We start from the raw sequence: 19,709 nt of genomic DNA on the forward strand, positions 1-19,709 counted from the left end.
AGTCGAGGATCCCTATGTCCGGGCGAACCAGTATATTGACCGATTGTGGCATCGCAGTAGTGAGACCTTCCTCACACACAAACCGGCTGGGGCGAAGCCTCGCAGTCCCGAGCAATGCCGGAAACAATGGATGGGTCGGTGTAGTCGTTTTGCCGCCCTCTACCAAAACAACCTGCACATGGCAACCAGCGGTATGTCTGAGGAGGATGTGAAGAACTGGGCCTTGTCCCAGTACCCCGACAAAGAATTGAAGTTCAAAAATTTTGACCAATGGGAGGCCCTTCTCGTGGTCAGGGGTTCGCAAAAGTTTTGTGCGGTGTCGACTCGGGCTGGAAGCGGACGAAGATCAACTCTTCCGGTGAGTATAACAGCAGTGCTGATTTGCACTAGCTCCCCGAAGCCAAGGAAGTGTCCCCGCTACCACGATCAGACTCTCGCCGTCGTCGTCGCCCGATGGGGCAAAAGGCTGCGCAACGGATGGCGAGGGGAAGCGGCAGCCGCAGCCGGTCCTTCGAGGTCGAATCGGAGGCCCCAGATGAGTACGACCGTCTTGCCCGCGCGCAGCTACCGAAGATCCTGAGTCAGAACATGCATAGGTGGTATAGCACGAACGATCCTGCATACAAAAGGATGTGCAAGGATGTGATCGACGCATGTCGGCGCGATTTAGGAATGCCACCCATTGATGATTATGGCGTCGAGATTGAGGGCGGGGACGTCGGAGGCGGCAGCGGCACGGGAGATGTGGACGAGGAGGAGTGAGAGCCGAGGGTTGTATTTCTCGACTTTTTATGATTATGTAATTTTTAACTTAATTATGTTTTTTTTAAAGTATTATGTAATTTTTTTAATGAAGTATTCAAATTATCCTGTATTTCGTGTCGACATTTTAATTCCGTAAATTGAATAATTGTGAATTTTTAATTTTATTGCGGGAAGTCCTAGTGCAGGGGAATTCCTAGTGATGACGTGACATGAATTTTTTGTGGAAAGTCCTAGTGGGAAGTCCGCCACCGGAGATGCTCTTAGTATTATTTAAAATTTTGCATTTTTGAATAGGTCTACTTTTGATGGACGCCCCAAAATTGTAAAACTTGTCTATTTTTGTAGACAAAGATAGTAATTTTATTTCTCAATAAATACACTAGACCTAACCCGACTCAACTCAAAGAGTTCTTATTGAATGGACCCAGAACTCAAATCCAATCCAATATTAATTTTGCAGTATAAATTTTAATCAATATAATAAATCTTAGAAAGTACTACTAGTACATTATATTTTAAAAATAAAATACTTATTTATTAACCTAAAATTGTGCAAGGCCCGACCCGATACAGTTGGGTAATTAGCCGATGGCCCGATTACGGACGACCCGAAGACCCGTTTGTGCCAACACTTATAAAGGTCTAGAATTTAAGCATTTGGAAGGAGAAAAGATTCTCACATAATCAAAGCAAGCTAAGGAGAGAAAATGGAGGCGGAAAGATTCAGGAATTGAAGGGTTTTGTGGATTTCTGCAAACTAAACCCACATGCCTTACACACTCCATCTCTTGCATTTTTCAAGACCTTTCTGCAAAGGTGCAAACTTTTTTGGTTATCAACTTTAATTTTGCTGTAAATTGAGGAAGTGTTTAAGGGTTTCATTAGTTTTTGTTTGTTTTCAATTTTGGAGCTCGAATTCCGGTGTTTGGAGGATCGTTGAGCTACATTCACGAGCATTCTTTTTTTTGTTTTTCTGTACTGATGAAGCTGTAGTTAATTAAGCCATGTTTCTTGAATGTTTGTGTTTTAAGTTTAAAAATGGAAACTTGTTTGTGGATTTTGGATCTTGGATCTTGGAGTAAGTTTGGTTTAATTTTTTTTTTATCTTTGATATTAGATGATTTGAAATATTGAATTGCTAAATTGAAATGCAATGAACTGCTTTAATTTATCTTATAGTTTCAAAAGAATGTCATTAAGAATAGGGATTTGGTGATTTCACTTGCGAAAATTGGAAGTCGTATGAACTCTTTAATATCGAGTAAGGTTGACACTGCCTATATGATTTCATCATTGGTGACTTCCAATTGATTGAATGTTTGAGCATATACATAATTTATTTCATTGGTGACAAATTGAGCAGTAGTTATATACCTATTCATCATTAGACCGGAAATGGCATGAGGTTTATATACTGGCTCGATATTTATGTTGGTGACAATGTGGAAGAACCACGTGTAAAGTACATGAAAAAAATTAGTATCAAATTAGCGAGCTAAGCAGCGTGTGATGCTGTGGATGCTGGAAGACTGAGTCTTACTAATAAATGAACATGTTTCGTGTATCATTTCTATTGGAATCGTGATTGCTATTATCTTTAGTTGCAGTTTTTCACTTTTGTCGTTGATGATCTTTGTGGGGTTGTTTATGTGTTTCTACTATTGGAAGATACATGCTAACATCAGAGAGGAACGGTTTTCTGAAAAATTTGGAAGGCCACATTTTAACATTACTGCTTCGCTGTTTCCTATATGCATGACCTGTGGTTATTTCATATTCACTGATGACGTAAAACCTGATGCAGAGCAATGACGGCGAGGACCATGAGGATAAAAAGCCATTTGATTCAAGGAAGCGTGATGTACCAATGGAGGATATCTCAAATGACGACATTGCTGAATCCGAATATAATCAAGAAGCTGCTCAGTTATTGAAAGCAAAAGCTATGGAAGCAATCGCTGAAGGTATGCAGTTTATGGAATTCCTTTTTTAAAAGATGGTATGTTCACATAACTATTGTCTAATATTTTTCATTTTAATTAATTATGTTTCAACTATTTAGCAATGAATATATGTTCTTCTCAGTTTTATATTATCATACTGATTCGTTTACATCTTTTTTCTTCGTGTACTCATCTGCGATTGAAGGCGTGCGATAAAAGTTGGTCTGAATGAAATTCATCAGGTTCCGTTATTCAAGTTCTCTTGCAGCCTAAAGCTCAAGCTCCTTATTATTCTAAAACTCTTAGCCTTGATACGTGTCTTAGCCAATTTCGTCACGTTTGCTTGCAGGAGAAATCATCCTGATTCATTCTGCTTGCGAGTTGGAAGAGAACTCGATGCTGCTTCAAAGGCATCTCGGATTTCAGTTCTAACTTCACCGCAGCATGGTGTGGGCCCTGCCGTTACGTCGGCCCTGTTTTCACTAGCTTGGCCGGTAAGTACCCGAAAGTAGTTTTCTTGAAAGTGGACATCGACGAGACTAGAGAGGTTGCTGCGAATGGGGCATCAGAAGCATCCCGACCTTCATCTTCATCAAAAATGGTGAGGAGGTTGATGAGCTCGTCTTCACAAAGCAAGGGAGCAGAGAAAGGCTGAGCTCGAAAGGCTGAGAAAGGTAAATGTATTTATACTGAAGGATGGTACATTTACTGGTTTTACACACACACACTACACACAAAAACTGCACACATACACTCAATAATTGCACACACTACACACAAAAACTGCATGCTATACACAAAAACAGCACACACACACACTACACCCAAAAACTGCACACACACACACACACAACTCAAAAACTGCACACACACTTCATATTAATTATACATCATTTTTACCTTATGGCCCGATTGCAGACAACCCGAAGACCCATTTTATGCCAACATTTACAAAAGGAGCAATTATAGAATTTAAGCATTTTGAAGGAGAAAAAGATTCTCACATACTCAAAGTAAACTAAAGCAAGCTAAGGAGAGAAAATGGAGGTGGAAAAGATTCAGACATTGAAGAGTTTTGTGGAGTACTGCAAACAAAACCCGCATGTGTTAACACTCCATCTCTTGCATTTTTCAAGAATTTTCTGCAAAGGTGCAAACTTTTGCGGAGAAAACCCGCATGTGTTAAACACTACACAAAAACTGCACACACATACACACACTACACACATAAACTGCACACAAATACACGCACTAAACTCAAAAACTGAACACACACTTCACATTAATTATATACTCCTTCCGGCCCACGTTACTTGAGTTGTATTCTATTTTGGGTTGTCCCAAGTTACTTCACTCATTTCTCTTTTTGGCTAAAAACAAAACATCTAATCAAAACTACTTTATTCCCTCCCCTCTCTCTTACTTTATTCACTCCTCTACTTTATTTTACTTTATTTAACTCTCCCAACTTAAATCCCGTGCCGAAAAGAAATGCCTCAAGTAACGTGGGACGGAGGGAGTATCATTTTCACCCGATGGCTCGATTGCGGACAAACCCGAAGACCCGTTTTGTGCCAACACTTATAAAACTGGAGCATATGTAGAATTTAAGCATTTTGAAGGAGAAAAAGATTCTCACATACTCAAAGTAAACTCCTTAGCTTAGACATTGAAGGGTTTTGTGAACCCACATGTCTTACACTCCATCTCTTGCATTTTTCAAGACCATTTGCTTCTAGGAAGAGCGATGTTCCAATGGACGATATCTCAGATGACGACCTTGTTGAATTTGACGTTGATGGACCCTTCCGATGAAGTAACTGAAGAAAATAAAAAAGCTGCTTATCTATTAAAAGCAAAAGCTATGGAAGCAATCATTGATGGGACATTATTACCTTGGTTGTTTACTATATGCACGACCTGACGTTATTACTGTTATTTATATTCACTGATGATATAAGACCTGATGCAGAGCAAAGACGATGAGGACCATGAGGATATAAAGCAATTTGATTCAAGGAAGCGCGATACACCAATGGACGATATCTCAGACGATGACATTGTTGAATCTGACATTGAGTTAGATAATTCAGGCATTGTGGAGCCGGACAATGATCCTCCACAGAAATTGAGTAGCTCAAAAAACTCGGATTTCATATTGCCCGATTTGTCCCATTTACACGTTTTCTTTCTTTATTACAGATGGGGGACCCTTCCGTTGAAGTAACTGAAGAAAATAAAAAAGCTGCTTATCTATTAAAAGCAAAAGCTACGGAAGCAACGGTCGATGGTATGCAGTTTATGGAAATTCTTTTACTATTTTTTTGTCGATAGTATTTTCTAGGAGAATAACTGTTGCAAATTATATTCTTCCAAATTCAGGAAAGGTAAGCGAGGCCATAGATTACCTAACTGAGGCAGTCACGTTGAATCCAAACTCGGCATTATTTTTTGGAAGTAGGGGTAACTCTCATGCTTGTGAACTGTAGAGATTTTTGTATGAGATGTCGTGTTTAATAACTATATCAATGTCCTCTTCTTCAGCGACTGTCTTTCTCAGATTGAAGAAACCAAATACTGCGATACGAGATGCTGATGCAGCTTTAGAGGTACGCATGACTTGTTTATGCTTTCAAGGGTAAAAACTTCACCATTTAAGATGACTATTGTGCGATGTTTTTATATATCAACTCAGTCTCGGAAATGAGATACAAAGCACGAGGGCTGGCAAAAGCAATGTTGGGCTCGTGTAAAGAGGCAGCTCGTGATTTACGTGCTTCATCAAGGTTGGATTTTGGCGCGCAGGTAGCACTGGCGCTCAAGAAGGTAAATTATCCCTTGTATCTCAGTGACGTCGCTTTCTACTTTTTTGGGCTTCAATCTTAAAATCAGAGTCACCTTAGATGATTTTTACTTAAAAACATTTTAGGTTGAACCCAATGCAAAGAAAATTGAAGAGCACAACCGGAAATATGAACGCCTGCGTAAAGAGAAGAAATTGAGACGAATCGGGCTTGAGAGGAAGAGGTGTCGAGTTAGTCCTAAACTTTTTGGTTATTTTAGTATTCCATTTTAACAGTTTATCATCCCTAAATCCTCACATATATTTTCCTGATTTCATTCACATTTTATTTATTCTCTTTGTTCTGAATGAGTAATTCCTTTTTCTAATTCTTATTGCACGATGCTGAATGTTCTTTTGTTTTAAAAGATGGTATATTCACTTAACTATTGTCGAATGTATTTCATTTCAAGTATTTATGTTTCAACTAGTGATCAATGAGTTGCATTAGGTCCGTTATTCAAGTTATGAAATTCTTAGCCTTGATACGCGTCTTATCCAATTTCGTCACTTTCGGTTGCAGGAGAAATCATCCTGATCCATTCTGATAGCGAGTTGGAAGAGAAACTGAATGCTGCTTCAAAGACATCCCGGCTTTCAGTTCTCTACTTCACTACAACATGGTTTGGGCCCTGTTTTCACTAGCTTGGCTGGTAAATACCTGAAAGTTACTTTCTTGAAAGTTGATGTCGACGAGGCTAGAGAGGTTGCTCCCGAATGGAACATCAGTAGCATCCCGACCTTCATCCGAAATGGTAAGGAGGTGGATCAGCTCGTCACCGTGGACAAAAACGCGCTCGAGCAAAAGATTGCTCAGCATGCTTGATTGACCGACAGAGTACATTTTTTGGAACTATCCATGAAATAATTGTCGTGTGTTATTATGTTGGAATATTACATGTGAGTTGTCTCACTTTAAAAATGTGAAGGAAAAAAAGAGATCAATTACATACCAAGTGAGCCACTCTTATTCTATTACCAATTAATTTTCGAATGGAACCTCGTTAAAGTTTGGCTAGTCTTCCTTCATGTAGCAGGTATGCTTCAATAAATCAAACTCTACCTAGGATATTTGAGCTAAACTCTACCTAGGATATCCCTGTTGAATTATTAATAAATGTGAAAGATTGACATTTTTGTCCTACATCGAAAATATGATTTATTAACTTAAATGCCTAGTGAGTTACTCCATCTGTCACTAATTGGGTGTGGGTGTAGCCTCAATAGGATTTGGTCGATTTTTCCTTAATTCACTTCAATAATTTGCATAACTAAGGTAGTGATGCACTCCATTTTGGAGTCTCCACAACATAGTACATTTTTACTTCAAGCATAATGTGCTCTAAATTTCATATAATATTCCCTTCGCCACACAATAATTGTCACTCTTATTGTGAGCACGGGTTTTATGAAATGTGAAGAAAAGTTGGTTGAAAAAGTTAGTGGAATGTGGGATCCACTTTTTTGTATTGGTTTTATAATAAAATGTGAGTGAAGTGAGTTAGTGAAATGTAGGACCTACTTACCATTTATGTAAAAATGATGTATGACAATTATTGTGGAACAAACCGAAATGGAAAATAGGGACAATTGTGGGACGGAGGGAGTATGAATTTTAATCACATTTTCTCGTTGTAGTTCTAGATGGGTTATCCTTTCGTTTGAAGTGAGTGAAGCAGATCGAGATGGTTCCCAAGTGCAAAAGGCAATGGCCATGGATGCAAATTTTCTTGAAGGTTGGTGCCTCTTCAAAATAAAATTAGTATGCTCAGAACCATTAGTACAAAATTAGTCATGCTTGCGAAAATTAGGAAATCTTGATAAAGCTATAAGTCTTTCTAACTGAAGCGGTTGTATTGAATCCAAAATCAGCGATGTTGTATGCTTGCAGATTTTGCATCATCTAAGAAATTTCTTTTTTCTGCTAGTATGCTCGTTAAGTTGAAGAAACCAAATGCTGCAATCCGTGATGCTGTGTTGAGGGTATATCTGTTGTTGTTGTTGTTGTGATAAGGGGCTATGAGGATTTGGATAGGACATTTCGGATTGTTTCTTAAGGATATAAAGCTCGAAGATTGCATAATACTGCCAAAAATACGAAAAGCTTCACAAAGCAAGGGAGCAGAGAAAGGCTGAGAAGGATGAAGGTATTTGTACTGAAGGATGGTACATGTACTGGTTTTACACACACACTATGACACTACACACTACACACAAAAACTGCACAAACTACACACAAAAAAATGCACACACTACACACAAAAACTGCACAAAGTACACAAAAAATTGCACACACTGCACACAGAAACTGCACAAAGTACACACAAAAACTGCACACATACACTCAAAAAACACACAAACTACACACAAAAATTGCACACATACGCACAAAATTGCACACACTACTCACAAAAACCGCACACATGTACACAAAATTGCACACACTACACACAAAAACTGCACACATGCACACAAAATTGCACACACTACACACAAAAACTGCACACACACTAAACAAAAACTGCACACACATACACACACCACACATAAAACTGCACACAAATACACACACTAAACTCATAAACTGAACACACACTTCACATTAATTATATATCATTTTTACCCGATGGCCCGGACAATACCGAAGACCCGTTTGTGCCAACACTTATATAACTGCAGCATATATAGAATTTAAGCATTTTGAAGGAGAAAAAGATTCTTACATAGTAAACTCAAGCAAGCTAAGGAGAGAAAATGGAGGCAGAAAAGATTCAGAAATTGAAGGGTTTTGTGGAGTTCCACAAACAAAACCCTCATGTCTTACACTCTCCATCTCTTGCATTTTTCAAGACCTTTCTGCAAAAGGTGCAAACGTTTTTGGTTATCAACTTCAATTTTGCTGTAAATTGAGCAAGTGTTAAGGGTGTCATTGTATTTTTTTTGTTGTTTCAGTTTTGGAGCTCGAATTCTGGCGTTTGGAGGATCGGTGAGCTAGATTCATGAGCATCCTTTTTTTTTCGTATCGATAAAGCTGTAGTTTATTAAGCCCATTTGAAAGAATACTTCTTGATTGTTTGTGTTTTAAGCTAAAAATGGAAACTTGTTTGTTGATTTTGGATATTGAGTTGTGTGGTTGGATCATAGAGTAAGTTAGTTTAATTGTTTTTTTATTTTGAGCTTTGATGTTAGATGAATTGAAATATTGAGTTGCCAACTTTAAAATGCAATGAACTGCATTAATTTATCTTGTAAAGCCATTTGATTCAAGGAAGCGAGATACACCAATGGACGATATCTCAATGACGACATTGTTGAATCTGATGTTGAGTTGGATAATTCATGCATTGCAGAAAGTGTGTAGCTCAAAAAACTCCGATTTCATATTGCCCGATTTGGCCCTTTTACACGTTTGCTTACTTTATTATTACAGATGGGGGACCCTTCCGTTGAAGTAACTTGTTTCTTCAACGGAAAAATTGGTAGAATCGAAACAATTTCTTCTGCATTGGTAGAATCTGATGTTGAGTTGGATAATTCATGCATTGTGCGATTTCTTGTATAGATCAACCCACATGGGGTAATAGAATACAGAGTACGAGGGCTGGCAAAAGCAATGCTGGGCTTGTGGGAAGAGGCAGCTCGTGATTTTCATGTTGCATCAATTTTGGATTTTGATAAGTTCAAGCAGGTAATGTATCCCTTGTATCTCAGTAACGCCGCTTTCTATATTTTTGGCCTTCAATCTTAAAGCAGAGTTACCTTAGATGATTTTTACTTAAAACTTTTTAGGTTGAGCGCAATGTAAATAAAATTGAAGAGCACAACCAGAAATATGAACACCTACGCAAAGAGAAGGAATTGTGACGAATCAAGCGCCTGAGGAAGAGGCGTCCAGTGAGTCCTAACCTTTTTGTTTATCGTAGTAGCATTTAATAGTCCATGAAATCTCAACGGTTTTTTTCTACACAAGCGAGTATTAAACATGTACATTCCTCGAGATATATCAAAACATAAAACTTCTCGTAGATTAACTGGATTTCATTCATCATATTCTCTTAGTTCTGAATGAATAATTCCATTTTTTAAATCTTGTTGCAGGTTGCTGAAGCTGCTTCTGTTTCAAAAGATGGTATATTCACAAAACTATTATCCAATATTTCGTTTCAAGTAGTTATGTTTCAACTATTGCAGGACATTTGCTGATTCGTCTATATCTTGTTTCTTCGTATACTCAACTGCGACTTAAGTCACCGGACTTAGGCATACTATAAAAGTTAGTCTGAATGGATTGCATTACTTTCCGTTATTCAAGTTCTCCTTAGTGTTCTAAAATTCTCAGCCTTGATACACATCTTATACAATTTCGTTACATTTGCTTGAAGGAGAAATAAATTCTGGTAGCGAGTTGGAAGAGAAAATCAATACCCGGAAGTTCTTTTTCTGAAAGTGGACATCGACGAGGCTAGAGAGGTTGTTGCTGAATGGAACATCAGTAGCATCCCGGCGTTCTTGTTCGTCTGAAACGGTGAGGAGGTGGATCAGCTGGTCACAGTGGTAAAAAATGTGCTCGAGCAGAAGATTGCTCAGCATGCTGATAAATCTTGATTTCTTGAGTGTTTAGCATTAGAAGAGAAAGTATAAAGTGATTTTTCTTCCCTTTAAACATTCTTTACATCCCTATAGAACTACATATTTGGAACTATGCATTAAAAATAATTTTCCTGTGTTATTATGTTGGGATAATACATGTGAGTTGTCTCACATTACAAATTTAAAGGAAAAAGAGATCAATACATACCAAGTGAGCCACTCTTTTCATCACCAATTTTTTTGAATGGAATATAATAAAGTTTGGTTGGTCTCCTTTCACGCAGCAGATATGATTCAATAAACCGGACTGTATCTAGGGTATCAGAGCATGCCTCGTCCTCGAGTCGAGCTTAATGTGCCATCAAAAGTAATGGGACATGGGTGATCCTATTGAAATATTTATATATCATTGTCTTATATCGAAAATATGATCTAAATAATTAACTTATATGCTGAGTGAGTTGCTCCATCTAGCACTAATCGACTTCGGATGTAGCCTCACTAGGATTTGATCGAGTTGATTTGGTCGGATGTAACCCTACAGCAGATGGAGCAATTTGATGACGAAGATGATTTCAGTACTCAGTAAATCAGTTCAGGTACAGCATTTACTTCCGTTAATGATAATAGAAGCTTATTTGGGAAACTATCAAAACAATTTCTTTTGGATCTGATGATTAACCTATGCATATTAGGAAAGAATTAGAATCTTCGTGTGAAAGGTGAAAAATGTATATGTTTTAGTACTTGCTTTTACATAACATTTGCAATCTGAAACTGTCCATTTAACTTGGTTCTATTTCTAGATCATTTTGATTTAGTTGAAAGAGAACAAATTTCAATCGCATTATGGTGTTTTTACGATAATTATATGCCTTAATTTCTGTAATCCTGTCCATCTTGAATCCGAGCTATGCGAATCTTGTCCTGTTCTGCTTAGTATACAAGTGTCCGTGTGCATTCAATGGACATTTTGGGGGAATTTAATGTGCTTTTAGGGTTTGGCTGCACGTACATTTCTTCGTCAAGTCACAGCAAATAGGGCTTCCGCCGCCGCTGCTAGTAGATTTTGTCTCGTGCGGTAAGGAGCATGGATTTTTATGTGTTGTAGTGATTTATAATCTCCACATATTGATGATCTAGATTCTATTTTATCACATTACTTTTGCAAGGAATATAAAGTGTTGATGAAAGGAAAAATGTTGAGATCTAAGCATCTGAAGACTGTTGAATCTAAGAAAGACAAAGCGCATTCGTTGGAGATGGAAATTGTCGAGTCTGATGTTGAATTGGATGATTCAGATGTTATGCAGCCGGACTATGACCCTCCGCTTCAGCTTAACGACTCAAAGGCGTGTTAGGTATTTATTTAATGGTTGTTTAATCACATTTTCTCGTTGTGGTTCTAGATGGGCGATCCTTCGGTTGAAGTGAGTGAAGATGATCGAGAAAAGATGCCGTAGTGCAAAAATCAATGGCAATGGATGCGTCTATTCAAGGTAGGCTCCTTTTCGAAATCGATGTAGTTAGATCTATTACAAAATTAGAGTTTGACCCCTTCGTGCTTGCTAAAAATTAGGAAATCTCGATAAAGCTATAAGTCTTCTAACAGAAGCGGTCGTATTGAATCCAATATCAGCAATGCTGTATTCTAGCAGAGGTACCTCCCAAAATGGTGAACTCTGTCTTTATGTGACAGATTTTTTGTCATCTGAGAGGTTTCTTTTTTCAGCTAGTGTTTTTGTAAAGTTGAAGAAACCAAACGCTGGAATCCGTGATGCTGATGCTGCGTTGAAGGTACATCTGTTGTGATGAGGGCTTGTTTTCTAAAGGATAATTTGTTCTAATTTATTTGATGTAGTGCTAGATCAACGATGAATATTGAAAGGATATAAGGTTCGAGGTATGGCAAAAGGGATGTTGGGCTTATGGAAAGATGCTGCAAGAGATTTGCTTATGGCATCAAAGCTCGATTTCGATGAGGAGACTACTCTGATGCTTCACAAAGAAGATCGTTGAACGCCGCCAAAAATATGAAAAGCTTCCAAAGCGAGGGAGCAGAGGAAGGCTGAACTCGAAGGCCTGAGAAAGATGAAGGTATTTAATCTGTTACTGATATATATGTTGTTTAAATGCAGCAATGTTTGGCATCATGAAATTGATCTGTTTTGGTGCAGGAAGCTGAAAATGAATTTTCTTCGCTGCTGAAGGATGGTACGTTTACTGGTTTTCGTGTTACAATTCAGTAATTTCTCTAGCTGAAGTTGATTTGTTTGACAAATTTGTGTAACAGGGCAAGTGATTCATGTCAAATCTTCTAAGGACCTGAAGGTCAAGCTGGATGCTGCTGCAAAGACGTCTCGCCTTGCAATAGGCTACTTCACTGCAACATGGTGCGTCCACATTGGTCTGACATACACAAAACTAGTTTCAAAATACCCCAAGACGGTGTTCCTGAAAGTCGACATTGATGAGGCGCGCGAGACATCAGCAGAGTGGCGAATCCCAAGCATCCCGAGTTTCTACTTGTAGAAAGTTGTAAGAGTGGTGGATGAAGAGCTCCAGATGAGGATCAACTCACTTGATAAGATGATTCTCGACCACACTGCATAGATCATCTTCAAACTTGTTAGTCACAACTTTTGTTTTGTTTTGTTTTCTCTGTGCATTTTAAGGATTCAATGATGCTTATTACTACATTCTATGCAAGAATACTTGAAATCTTTTTAGGAAGTAAAATTATATTTTCACAGAAAGTAAACAGCAAACTTGAAAGACAAGCATAATGGTATTTGTTATGAAGGTTAAAATACATTTTCACTGTCTCTTCTTGATTGTGTTTAAAATGAGTTCTTGTTTTAGTGTTTACTACCAAAAAATTGTGTCTCATCATGTTCCGGGTGCTTCAAAATTTGGCATCAAGAAAAGAAGCAGCGAGAGATTGAGAGTGGTGAAATGCATGGCATCTGCTGCACCGTGTCTTCTTCCGAAACCTCTCTTGTTCGATTGTGATCGTGTCTTGGTTGACACCGAGAAAGATGTCCATCGGGTTTCTTTCAACAACACTTTTGCTGAGGTATTTACTGCTATATCACTTTCTCCAGTATACTTGTATTATAGTATGTGTGTATGTGACAGAGAGAGAGGTTTTTGCATTGTGTTTGCGAAGAGTGATTGTTTTCTCAAGGTGAGGTGAATTGAGATTCTTTTGGTTTAAATTCAGTTGTTTCAGTAGTAGTAGTAGTTAAGTTTTCTTGTACTTATGACTAAATGGGGCCTCCTAATTTTAGGGAAACAGTGATAAAAATATGGTATTGTTTATAGAATTGATAGCAGTGTGTGTGTGTAAAGAGGGATTTTTTTTCTCAAGGTGAAGTGAATTGTGTTTCTTTTGGATCAGTTGACAGTTGATTGAAAAGTAGTTCATTTTTGTTGTAGCTATGATTAATTGGGGCTTCCTAATTTCAGGATAACATTGTTAAAATTGTGGTGTTGTTTCATATAAGTGATATCAATGTAGTGAAAGATCAATGGATTGGGAACTAGGTCGATTTTTCTAGTAGTTATGATTAAATGTGGCTTCCCAATATTAGGGAAACAGTGATAAAACTGTGGTGTTGTTTCATGAATTGATATTAGTGTAGTGAATGATCACTGAATCAATGTTTTCTTGCTAGAGATCTAGTATTTGTGTCTGTTCAATTGGGAACTTTCCATTGTTGATGGATTAAGATTTAAAATTAGGGCGTGGGATCAAGAGATATTCTTGAATTGCTTGAGTTGGGAGTTATACAAGAGAGGTACATTCACTGCTAACTTTGTGAAGTTTATCTGCACTTGTTTGAGGATTCAATAATGTTGTTTTGATTGATACTAAATGAAGTATTATCTATGCTTTATAAGAATAAGATCATCCACCATTGGTACGAATGGCTCGTTTTTTTCCGGTTCTTGAACTCCAAGATGACGGCCTATTTCAAAAAGGCCGGGTGGCCAGAAATGAGTTCATCGCATCTCTTCACAAGCGAAAGACCGAGCTGTACATAGCGCCGATCGAGAAGAAACTGTTGCCTCTTCGACCTGGTGTTGCAAAGTAAGGTTCCTCTACTATTGCCTCTTCGACCTGGTGTTGAATTCAATTCCAAATTCAATGTTTGGTACCACAAAAAAATTGGATTTGAAATTGAATTAAAATGTCAATTTCTATCAATTCCACAATTTTAATTTCATATTAAAAGTAGATAATTTGGAATTCCAATTGGTTATAAAATTGTCACTTTCACACACTACACTACACACAAAAACTGCACACACTACACACAAAAACTGAACACATACTACACTAAAAAACTGCACGCGCACACACAAACACTAAGCTCAAAAACTGCACACTTCACATTAAGTATATCATTTTTTCGATCAAAAGATTTGTTATTGAATTATAATTTCAAATTCAATTTCGTAGAATTTTAATTTCAATTCAATTCCAATTCCGTATACCGAAGGGACCCTCAGTTATTTCTCAAGAAATTGCGAAAAAAAGTTCAGTTCTGAAGTTGATTTGTTTGAGAAGTTTGTGTTACAGGGCAAGTGATTCGTGTCGCCTCTGGCAAGGATCTGAAGATCAAGTTGAATGCTGCTTCAAAGACGTCTTGTCTTGCAATAGTCTAATTCACTATAACATGGTGCATCCACATTAGCTTTGATATACACAAAACTAGCTTCAAAATACCCCAAGATGATGTTCCTGAAAGTCGACATTGATGAGGCGCGCGAGAATGGGCTATCCTTCGGTTGAAGTGAGTGAAGAATGGGCGATCCTCCGGTCTTTGCGAATCTTTTCCTGTTCGGCTTAGTATGACAAGTGTCCGCGTGCAATCAATGGACATTTTGGGGAAATTTATATGTGGCTGTGCTTGAGGGTTTGGATGAGCGTACATTTCTTCGCCAAGCCATAGCAAATAAGGCTTCCGCCGCTGCTGCTAGTAGATTTTGGCTCGTACGGTAAGGAGCATGGATTTTTATGTGTTGAAATGAGTGAAGCAGATTGAGAAGGTGCCCTAGTGCAAAAAGCAATGGCCATGGATGCAACATTTTGGGGAAATTTATTGTTCTTTTAGGTTAGGCTGCTGCTGCTCATAGAATTTGGATTGTGCGGTAAGAGCATGGATTTGTCTTTTCTTTTTTGTGTTGTAGTGATTTCTCCACATATGTGATGATCTTGATTCTAATTTATCACGTTACTTTTGTAAGGAATATAAAGTGTTGATGAAAGGAAAAATGTTGAGATCTAAGCATTTGAAGACTGTTGAATCTAACAAAGACAAAGTGCAATTGTTGGAGATGGAAATTGTCGAGTCTGATGTTGAATTGGATGATTCGGATGTTGTGGAGCCGGACTATGACCCTCCGCTTCAAGTTAGCAACTCAAAGGCGTGTTAGGTATTTAATGGTTATTTAATCATAGAGTTGCACTTTCTCGTTGTGGTTCTAGATGGGCGATCCTTCTGTTGAAGTGAGTGAAGCAGATCGGGAAGGTGCCCTAGTGCAAAAAGCAATGGCAATGGATGCAGCATTTCTTGAAGGTAGGCGCCTTTTCAACATTAGTGTAGTTATTCTTGCGCAGATCTAGTACAAAATTAGAGTTTAACCTCTTCATGCTTGCGAAAATTAGGAAATCTTGATAAAGCTACAAGTCTCCTGACAGAAGCGGTGGTATTGAATCCAAAATCTGTGATGTTGTATGCTTGCAGATTTTGTATCATCAAAGAAGTTTCTTTTTTCTGCTAGTATGTTCGTTAAGTTGAAGAAACCAAACGTTGCAATCCGTGATGCTGATACTGTGTTGAAGGTACATCTGTTGTGATAAGGGGATATGAGGAATTGGATAGGACATTTCAGATCTGTTCTAATGTACTCGATGTTATGGCAGATCAACGATGAATTAGGTAAAGGATATAAAGCTCGAGTTATGGCAAAAGGGATGTTGGGATTGTGGGAAGATGCTGCAAGAGATTTGCATATCGATGGAGAGGCTACTGTGATGCTTAAGAAGGTGATTTGCATAATCTTGCTATGTTTTCCAAAGTTATGAAGGTGAAAATACTGTAAAAACAGTGATGCTTATAACATTTTCAGGTGGAATCAGTCGCACTAAGATTGCAGAAGACTGCCAAAAATACGAAAAGCTTCACAAAGCAAGGGACAGAGAAAGGCTTAAAAGGATGAAGGTATTTATACCGAAGGATGGTACATTTACTGGTTTTGCGCACACATACACTACACACAAAAATTGCACACACACTCAAAAACTGCACAAACTACCACAAAAACTGCACACATACACTCAAAAATTGCACAAACTACACACAAAAACTGCACACATACACACAAAAATTGCACACACTACACAAAAATTGCACACATACACTCAAAAACTGCACAAACTACACACAAAAATTGTACACACACACACAAAAAAAAAAATGCATGCTATACACAAAAACTAGGGCTGACAAATCGTGCGGATTGGGTCGCTATCGGGTCAACCCAATATCGACCCAATCTTATCGGGTCCCAACCCAACCCAACCCAAATCATCGTGTTCTTATCGGGTTCGACCCAAACAGATTCGTGTCGGATTCGTGCGGATTTCGTGTTATTCAAAAAAATATCGGTCGTGTCGGATTCGTGCGGGTTTCGTGTCATCCAAAAAAATATTTGTCATCTTTTAATGTTAGAAAGTTACTACACAATATAAATGTTATACGATAACGACCGACATATGATATTATATAATTAAAATTTGATATTACACGATAAAATAAGATATTACAAAATTAAAATAATTAATTTAAATAATATTTAAATCAAAATAATAAAATTAAATTATATTAAAATTAAAATATAACAAATAAAGTTAAAATAATTACAATAATTAATTTTGAATAAAATATAAGTATGCAGTAATATTTTTTTATCATAAAAAAATAATTAATAATAGTATTTAATCATATTTTTACTAATAAACTAATATTATAATATTTTTTAATTAATAAAAATAATTAAAATTAAAATTTAATATATTATTTTAATTAATAAAAATAATCAAAATAAAATTTTTTTTTCTTAACGGATTACCCAACCCGACCCGCATCCGACCCAACCCAACCCAAAATTTTCGGGTTCTTATTGGGTCGACCCTATAAGGACCCAAATCTTAAACGTGCGTGTTTGTGTCGGGTTAACTTCGTGCGGATTCGTGTCGGATTATCGTGTCGGATCAAAAATTGTCAGCCCTAACAAAAACTGCACACACACACACACCACTCAAAAACTGCACACATTACACACAAAAACTGTACACACACACTACACAAAAACTGCACGCACTACACACATAAACTGCACACACACACTAAACTCAAAAACTGCACACACAGTTCACATTAATTATAGTACTATAATTTTTACCCGATGGCCCGATTGAGGACAAACCCGAAGACCCGTTTGTGCCAACACTTATAAAGCTGGAGCATATGTAGAATTTAAGCATTTTGAAGGAGAGAAAGATTCTCACATACTCAAAGTAAACTCAAGCATGCTAAGGAGAGAAAATGGAGGTGGAAAAGATTCAGACATTGAAGGGTTTTGTGGAGTTCCACAAACAAAGTCACATGTCTTACACTCTCCATCTCTTGCATTTTTCAAGACCTTTCTGCAAAGGTGCAAACTTTTTTGGTTATCAACTTCAATTTTGCTGGAAATTGAGCAAATGTTTAAGGGTTTCATTGCTTTTTTGTTTTCAGTTTTGGAGCTCGAATTCCAGCGTTTGGAGGATCGGTGAGATACATTCACGAGCTTCCTTTTTTTTGTTTTTCTGTATTGATGAATGTTTGCTTCTAGGAAGCGCGATATTCCAATGGACGATACCTCAACTGACGACATTGTTGAACTTGATGTTGAGTAATTGGATGATTGTGGAGCCGGACAATGATCCTCCACAGAAAGTGAGTAGCTCAAAAAACTCCGATTTCATATTGTCTGATTTGTCCCTTTTACACGATTGCTTACTTTATTATTACAGATGGGGGACCCTTCCGTTGAAGTAACTGAAGAAAATAGAAAGCATGTTTATCTATCAAAAGCAAAAGCTATGGAAGCAATCATTGATGGTATGTAGTTTATGGAAATTCTTTTACTATTTTTTTGTCGATAGTCTATTTTCTAGGAGAATAACTGTTGCATATTAATTATACTGAATTCAGGAAAGGTAAGTGAGGGCGCAGATTACCTAACTGAGGCAATCACGTTGAATCCAAACTTGGCAATATTTTATGGAAGTAGAGGTAACTCTCATGCTTGTGACCGGTAGAGATTTTCATAGGAGGTGTCTTGTTTAATAACTATATTCTTGTTCTCGTCTTCAGCCAGTGTCTTTATCATATTGAAGAAACCAAATGCTGCGATACGAGATGCTGATGCAGCTTTAGAGGTACGTGTGACTTTTAGCTCGACTTGTTATGCTTTCAAGGGTTAAAACCTCACCTTTTAAGAAGACTATTGTGTGATGTTTTTATATATCAACTCAGTCTCGGAAATGGGATACAAAGCACAAGGGCTGGAAAAAGCAATGTTGGGCTCGTGGAAAGAGGCAGCTCGTGATTTACGTGCGTCATCAAGGTTGGATTTTGACGCTCAGGTAGCACTGGCGCCCAAGAAGGTAAATTATCCCTTGTATCTCAGTGACGTCGTTTTCTATTTTTTGAAATATGAACGCCTGCGTAAAGAGAAGAAATTGAGACGAATCGAGCTTGAGAGGAAGATGCGTCGAGTGAGTCCTAAACTTTTTGGTTATTTAGTACTCCATTTAATAGTTTATCATCCTAAATCCTCACATATATTTTCCTGATTTCATTCATCTTAATTCTCTTAGTTCTGAATGAGTAATTCCTTTTTTTTCAAAATTCTTGTTGCAGGATGCTGAATCTTCTTCTGTTTTAAAAGATGGTATACTCACTTAACTATTGTCTAATGTATTTCATTTCAAGTAGTTATGTTTCAACTACTGATCAATGAGTTGCATTAGGTCCGTTATTCAAGTTATGAAATTCTTAGCCTTGATACACGTCTTATCCAATTTCGTCACTTTCGGTTGCAGGAGAAATCATCCTAATCCATTCTGATAGCGAGTTGGAAGAGAAACTGAATGCTGCTTCAAAGAAATCTCGGCTTTCAGTTCTCTACTTCACTACAACATGGTGTGGGCCCTGCCGTTACGTTGCCCCTGTTTTCACTAGCTTGGCTGGTAAATACCTGAAAGTTGCTTTCTTGAAAGTGGAGGTCGACGAGGCTAGAGAGGTTGCTGCTGAATGGAACATCAGTAGCATCCCGACCTTCTTCTTCATCCGAAATGGTAAGGAGGTGGATCAGCTCGTCACCGTGGACAAAAACGCGCTCAAGCAGAAGATTGCTCATCATGCTTGATTGATTCTGTTGGAACAACTATCTACATTTGCTCTATATAACTACTCCCTCCGTCCCATAAAAATATGTACACTTTTCATTTT

At 37.7% G+C, this 19,709-nt stretch overlaps 1 protein-coding gene and 3 pseudogenes across 6 annotated transcripts; all 4 read left to right on the top strand.

Annotated features, from left to right (window-relative positions):
* Positions 1-1,442: 1,442 nt before the first annotated feature.
* LOC125202948 (TPR repeat-containing thioredoxin TDX-like) lies at positions 1,443-6,116 on the top strand. 4 transcript variants are annotated; one of them, XM_089064489.1, is made up of 12 exons: positions 1,443-1,581; positions 2,570-2,729; positions 2,914-2,950; positions 3,058-3,382; positions 3,627-4,607; positions 4,681-4,836; positions 4,911-4,998; positions 5,091-5,171; positions 5,253-5,317; positions 5,368-5,534; positions 5,638-5,742; positions 6,074-6,116. In XM_089064489.1, exons 6-10 carry the CDS (start codon positions 4,744-4,746, stop codon positions 5,413-5,415), a joined length of 375 nt encoding a protein of 124 aa, XP_088920615.1. In that variant the 5' UTR covers positions 1,443-1,581; positions 2,570-2,729; positions 2,914-2,950; positions 3,058-3,382; positions 3,627-4,607; positions 4,681-4,743; the 3' UTR covers positions 5,416-5,534; positions 5,638-5,742; positions 6,074-6,116. The 4 variants fall into 4 exon arrangements, with proteins under 4 accessions (XP_088920615.1, XP_088920614.1, XP_088920616.1 ...); XM_089064488.1 differs by having other exon boundaries at positions 3,627-3,858; positions 4,433-4,836; XM_089064490.1 differs by having other exon boundaries at positions 3,627-3,858.
* Positions 5,445-6,376, top strand: LOC148932193 (TPR repeat-containing thioredoxin TDX pseudogene; annotated as a pseudogene).
* Positions 6,373-12,768, top strand: LOC125192902 (TPR repeat-containing thioredoxin TDX-like; annotated as a pseudogene). Its single transcript, XR_016135392.1, has 15 exons — positions 6,373-7,286; positions 7,565-8,415; positions 8,503-8,536; positions 9,113-9,238; positions 9,340-9,444; positions 9,649-9,679; positions 9,742-9,823; positions 9,933-10,739; positions 11,139-11,221; positions 11,313-11,639; positions 11,720-11,800; positions 11,873-11,937; positions 12,008-12,237; positions 12,318-12,354; positions 12,434-12,768. The product of XR_016135392.1 is annotated as a TPR repeat-containing thioredoxin TDX-like (transcript).
* A 4,988-nt stretch (positions 12,769-17,756) lies between these two features.
* Positions 17,757-19,709, top strand: LOC125192913 (TPR repeat-containing thioredoxin TDX-like; annotated as a pseudogene). Its single transcript, XR_016135570.1, has 9 exons — positions 17,757-17,865; positions 17,949-17,982; positions 18,046-18,149; positions 18,227-18,314; positions 18,408-18,488; positions 18,570-18,638; positions 18,732-18,973; positions 19,119-19,149; positions 19,301-19,709. The product of XR_016135570.1 is annotated as a TPR repeat-containing thioredoxin TDX-like (transcript).

The sequence above is a fragment of the Salvia hispanica genome, chromosome 2, assembly GCF_029641045.1.
Source record: "Salvia hispanica isolate PSC_SH4W2 chromosome 2, Shi_PSC_v1, whole genome shotgun sequence".
Classification (NCBI taxonomy): Eukaryota; Viridiplantae; Streptophyta; class Magnoliopsida; order Lamiales; family Lamiaceae; genus Salvia; species Salvia hispanica.

Coding starts and splice junctions, on each gene's coding strand:
- LOC125202948 (XM_089064487.1), top strand. CDS start 4,675: ATGCAGAGCAAAGACGATGAGGACCATGAGGATATAAAGCAATTTGAT. Junction 4,837..4,910: donor ACAATGATCCTCCACAGAAA/TTGAGTAGCTCA, acceptor TCTTTATTACAG/ATGGGGGACCCTTCCGTTGA. Junction 5,172..5,252: donor ATTATTTTTTGGAAGTAGGG/GTAACTCTCATG, acceptor CCTCTTCTTCAG/CGACTGTCTTTCTCAGATTG.